At 44.2% G+C, this 6,000-nt stretch overlaps 1 protein-coding gene across 1 annotated transcript in view; it reads right to left on the bottom strand.

Moving 5' to 3' along the window:
• Positions 1 to 419: 419 nt before the first annotated feature.
• The window catches only part of MCM10 (minichromosome maintenance 10 replication initiation factor), a 104,993-nt gene continuing 99,412 nt past the window's right edge, over positions 420 to 6,000 (bottom strand). Inside the window, exons 19-20 of the mRNA XM_077264611.1 lie at positions 1,884 to 1,926; positions 420 to 1,368 (exon numbers count right to left, since the gene is read on the bottom strand). Coding sequence (XP_077120726.1) covers positions 1,285 to 1,368; positions 1,884 to 1,926 — 127 coding nt within the window. The 3' untranslated portion in view covers positions 420 to 1,284. The remainder of the gene's footprint in view (positions 1,369 to 1,883; positions 1,927 to 6,000) is intronic.

Raw genomic sequence — 6,000 nt, 5'->3', positions numbered from 1 at the left:
ATATCCTGCCTTAAAGTGGACTTTACATAAAGACACCCCCCCGCTGCTCTTAAATCTTTTAGCAATGGTATGTTTACATCCATAGAATCCCCTCTTTTGTCCTTAATCACACCATTATATGTATACAGTTGACATTGTTAGATGAGAAAATCCCACATGGTTGACATTTTATTTTTTTTTAATGCTGGCCGAGGTAATCTAGCACTTGTGCCATGACTTTTACATACCGCTCAGATCAATTTTCCCATTCTAATGTGAATTATTACCTGATACAGAACCACTGAAAATGTACTTGGTTTTTTCTTCACTCTGTGGTCACACGTCTAATTATAATAGAAAACAGCTCCAAGTGTGAAAAGTTAAGAGTCTCTAGCAGAAAGTTGTAATAAGCTACATGGAACCTTAGATTAACAAAGTGAACATCATACTTAAAATGATTTATTACATAAATACATGTCCAGTTACAGGCCCCCTCTATATCCATTAAAAATCTGTATAAAATACATGATCAGTAAATACATTGTGACTCAGAATAATGTAGAAATATTTACAAATAGGTTTATTCATGCAGAGAGCAGAGGTCACCGAGGTTTACCATATCAGATGCCGACTGATTAAAGTGTCCAAAAGGTTTCACAGATTGCAATTCTGAGGAAAAGCCCCTTAAAATAAAACATTTCTCGAAGATACCGGGTTGGATCAGTGTCATATTTCTAGTACTGTCAATTAGGCATGTCTTTCTTGTATTTTAATCCGGTACATTCTAGAAGAGGAGTTCAGACTACGAAAAGTTGTGTTAGGCCATGTGCAAAAAGGCTGCTTTTTGTTCCTGCAAGTTTTCTCTTCTTTGATGAATTCATTTGAATTTCTTGACACCCTTTTCCTTTTGTATATACACATACATTATATATAATGTATATACTTCAGGCAGATTTGACTTACGTATTTTTTTTAGAGCACATACTCAGGCAACTTTTTTTTCAGGATCTTTATATTAAAAAAAACAATGTCTTTTTCATGAAATTTCATCCATTTTGTTTGAACTATTAAAAAGCAGCATCTATGCTATGTTAGAACATGGCTTTGAAAGGCAGTCAATCCCCCTAAAAATTTGGGGATCTTTTTTCCCCAAAAAGATGGAAAAAAAACGTCCAGAAAACAATCAGAAATTATTTGGCCATGCGCATGAGGAGACGAAGGACTAGCATTCTGGTAGTCCAGTTCTCTTTGAGGAATAAGGAGGATTTTTGTTTGATTGGATGCGTATGCTTCAAGTGTACTTTATTATTTAAGACTATTAAGAAATTTGCCATGCTCCTCTCCTCTTGGCAGTAGTGTTTCACCTCCAATTTTGGGTCCACTTTTTTCCTGTTTGAAAAATATATAAATAAATGTAATCTGAAATCCGTACAAACATTAACAAATTTCCAGGTGAACAAAGTGCTGCCCAAGAACTTTCTTCACATATCTTCTAAACTTTAGAGAAATATCTTATTTCCAAAACTTGGAGACATGGCTTCACCTCTCTACACCAGCAGCTTTTATTGATGTGGCTTGCCATGTGGAGAAAGGTACCCATCCCTCACTACCCATGAATCAAAGTGTGCCATTAGTTACTAATACAGAACAATGTACTGCAATGACTGCATTTGGCAAATTTTCTACCAAATCCACTAAAGTGGGTCTTAGGGGTGCTTGCTGGCAGTTTCTTTGACTAATGGGGTTCCTACTTTAGATCTGCTGAGAAACATGGCCTACTCCTAATAATACAAGTCAGAATCACCAAATTCAACACCACAAAAAAACCCTGAAAAATGTAAACTCCCCAGCCCCCCGCCCCCCCAAAAAAAATTCAAAACCAGGAAACACTGTTTTAAAACTACCTTAAGCATGCCATCTCGTTCCCATTTGAAGTGACCACAGGTACTACAAGGAAGAAAAAAAAAAGGAAAGTTACAGCAATGCCTTAAATAAAGTCCTGTATAGTCAACATTGTAGTATTTTGGAGGCTTTAGGAAGGCCTGTTACCATAGAAATTAAGTTCAATCAATGAGCGTGTCACAGAGCAGGAGAAGCTGAACAGATTAATATTTAATTCTATGAGAGAATATAAAATATATCATATTATAGAATATAATATTATATAATATATATACACTTGTATAATACCATATTTTTCAGACTAAGCCACACTTTTTTACTCCAAAAACGCAGAGGAAAAAGGGGGGTGTGCGTCTTATAGTCCGGATGTATCGGTCTGACTGTGGTGAGGAGGTGGGAGAGCAGCAGCGGCGGGTCACAGGAGTCAGGAGCCAGCAGCTGCGGCTTACTCTACTCCCGTGCCCGCTGCTAAAGAGAAATGCTTAGCTACTTACCGGTAGGGGTGTTTTTTGGATACCATGACAGCACCACGAGACAGGGACTCTGCCCTTCAGGGACAGGAACCCTACAGACATAATAGGGCAGCACCTCTCTCCCGCAATCAATACAGAGCATGAGAGAACCTCCCAGGTTAGTAGCAAAATATACAACATTTTTATCGAAATACAATTTTCACAAGTGAAGAAGCTTCAAGCCCCGAAGAGTGCTCGCCCACACCTGAAGGGATAGAATTAAGGGTGCTGTCATAGCATCCGAGAATTACAGAGATGTAAAGAACCTAGGGAGGGACCTCAATAGGTTGAAATGGGGTCTCTGTCAATGTTGTCAGCACTAGGTTCAAGTCCCATGGTACCAAGCTCTGCTTAAGGATGGGCCTAGATCTAGCCGCTGCTCTAATAAACCTGGATACCTAGTAATTCCTTGCTAGATCCCAATTATATAGGGTTGCTAATGTCGACACTTGGACTTTAAGAGTGCTCGTGGCCAGACCCATTTCCAAGCACTTCTGTAGGAACTCCAACACCTGGCTTATTTTGACTTTTCCCCAATCTCCACCCCTGAGACTGACAGGAACCTTCTCCAGGTTCTGGCATAAATCCTCGTCATGGATGCTTTCCTACTTTTTAGTAAAGTATCTACCAAGCCCCGGGAAAACCCCTTCTCCCTCAGCAGTGCCCTCTCAAACTCCACGCCGACAGATGTAGGCTGGATACTTGTGGATGGAAGATTGGACCCTGTGAAAGGAGATCTGGGAGCTCCCAGAGAACCCATGGGTCGGTGACAGACATCTTTCTTAGCCAGGGAAACCATGGCCTTCTGGACAAGAATGGAGCTATCAAAATTATAGATGCCCTGTCTTCCCGTATCTTACTTAGAACTAATGGAATCAGGGCTATCAGGGGGAAGGCATATGCAAGCCTGAAGTCCCATGGGATCAGTAAGGCATCCACAGCATATGGATCTTCTCTGGGGTTTAAAAAACAAAACTGCTGCACCTTCCTGTTCCCCCTGTTGGCAAACAGATGTATGTCCGGGGACCCCCACATCTGCACAATCAGGTCGAAGATAATATAGTTCAATGCCCATTTCCCCCTGCCTGAGCTCGTAGCGGCTTAAAAAGTAGTCTCTGACGTTCTCTCTTTTCCTTTTATGTGCAGGGATGTTAATGACAGGAGATGAGTTTCGGCCATCTGAAAAATACGATCCGTCACCTCCATCAAAGACCCAGATCGAGTTCCCCTCTGGTGGTTGATATATGCCACAGTTACCTGATTGCCTGGGAACACTCTGACATGCCAACCCTGCAGGGATTTAAGGAGCTCTCTTAGTGCCCGCTCCATGGCTAACACCTCCTTCAGACTAGATGACGCCTCTTGCTCCAAAGGTGACCAAACCCCCTGGACACACACCTCCCCCATATGCACCCACAACCCCTGGGGCTAGCATCTGTAGTAATAATTAAGGAGATATGGTTTACCCAGGGAACTCCTTTAGAAAGTTTTGACACTTTGTAACCACCAAAGTAGGGAGTTTATGGTAGAGGGGAACAAAATTTCCTCTCGAGGCCTTCTTCCAGCTGACGCTGATTATGTAACACCTCTCACTGCAGGGCCCTAGTATGAAATTGGGCCCAGCATACAGCCGGAATGCAGGACATGAGCGAGCCTAGGAGTGACATTGCCTCCCTAAGGGACATGGATGGCTTATTTATAGCCCTCTGCACCTGACGCCGAATACCCCGGAGTCCAGGATGAGACCAAGAAACTCCTGCACCCTCAGGGGCTGCAACCGTGACATTTTAAAATGAATAAGCCACCCAATTTTTCAACAGATATTACTGCCTCCAATCTTGCTGTGCTGGAGTGAGTGGCCAACGATTAGAAAGTCGCCCAGATGGGGGACCACCAGTATGTCCTGCTCATGGAGATGTACCATCACCTCTGTGACTACTTTAGTGAATACCCGAGGAGCAAAGGCGAGGCCGAATTAATCCTTAAAGAGCAGTTTTATTTCTGACCTCACTGACTGCATCTTAAAGTATCGGACCAATAAGAATTTATTCAGACCCCTCAGGTTAAAAATGGTCCGAAAGGAACTGTCTGGTTTCTCAATCAGGAAGAGGGGGGAATAGAACCCTTCACCTCTTTCTGACGCAGGAACATTTATCAGGACTGCTTTTTGCATAGTTCCAGGATCTCCGACTCAGCAGGTTCTGCTGGTGAAGAAAGTGTGGGAGTAAATTTAAAGCTGTCATGAGGCACTTTCAGGAACTCAAACTTAAGACCTGTGCTGATGACACCCTGTATCCACACACTGTCTGAAATCTTTGACCTGGCTGGGTAGAAAGCAGAGAGCCTCCCCCCCCCAATCTGGGCCAGTTGTCATTGGGTCGGTTTCCTGCGAACTCGGGAGGAGACGAACATATAGCCTCTACCTTTCTTTTTGCTGTCTCATCTAGCATTATCTCTATGATCTCCTACGGCTGGACCATCTTCTACTGGAGTCATGCCTGTATGAAGGACCCGCTAGGCTAGGGAACCTTTTCTTGCTGTCCCCTGCAATCTCCAAGAGTTCATCCAATACTGGCCCAAACAGATGTCCTCCTTCACAAGGAATACTGCACAACTTAGACCTGGCCTGAATATCCCCCGGCCAGCATTTTAGCCATAGGGCCCTGCGTACAGTATTGGAAAGGGCCGCAGTTCTTGCTGCTAGGCTGAGTCTGCCGAAGCATCCGATAGAAAGGCCGCCGCCCTCTGAATCATGGGAAGGGAAGACAGAATACTGTTTCTCGAAGCTTCCTCCCTAAGCTGTTCATCCATCCGGTCTAACCAGACCATTAATGAGCTAGCAGTGCAGGTAGCCACCACTGCTGGTCTAAGGGACCCTGCCAATGTTTCCCAGGTGCCCTTCAGAAAAACCTCTGCCTTTCTGTCCAATGGGTCCTTTAAACTTACCAAGCCTTAGCAATTGCTGTATCCAGCTTCAGGGCCTTATTCCATGAAAACGAGGCTGATTCCTCAAACGAGTACCTCCTATTAAAGGCCGGAGGCAGAGACCCTTTTCTTTCAGGCTTCTTCCATTCACGCGCAATCAGTTCACGGATTTTATCATTAAATGGGAAGGGCCTAAGGGCCTGCGAACCTTCCGATCCAGACCCCTGAACAGCACGTCCTGCATGGACATTTCCGGCTGGGGCTCTACAATACCCATTGCGTTATTAACTGCTTTCACTAGACGGTCCACTTACTCAAGCGGAAGGCAGGAATGGCCTGTCCGGGCCTCTGACTGTGAGGAGGATGAAGGGGATGAATCTGAAATGATCTCTCCAGAGTCACTCTCAGACCTTGACACCGGAGAGCAGGGTCTTCTTTCTTTAAGGTGCATTTCTTGGGAAAGGGATCTTACTGAACCCCTGACCTCTGCTCTAACCATTTCCCTCAATGTGGAAGCAAAGTTTGGAGTCTCCTGCGCCACCATCTGCTGGATGCAAGGCTGGCATAATTTTTTCACATAGTGGTCTGGTAGCGGAACGCCGCAAACCGAACACTCCCTGTGTTTGGCCTTAGAGGTACACTTCTTCCCTTAATAAAACAAGGAGAGAGCTACATCACCAAG

The sequence above is a fragment of the Ranitomeya variabilis genome, chromosome 5 (assembly GCF_051348905.1).
Source record: "Ranitomeya variabilis isolate aRanVar5 chromosome 5, aRanVar5.hap1, whole genome shotgun sequence".
Classification (NCBI taxonomy): Eukaryota; Metazoa; Chordata; class Amphibia; order Anura; family Dendrobatidae; genus Ranitomeya; species Ranitomeya variabilis.
Note: the sequence above shows the minus strand (reverse complement) of the source record. Positions and strands in the feature narration are given on the sequence as shown.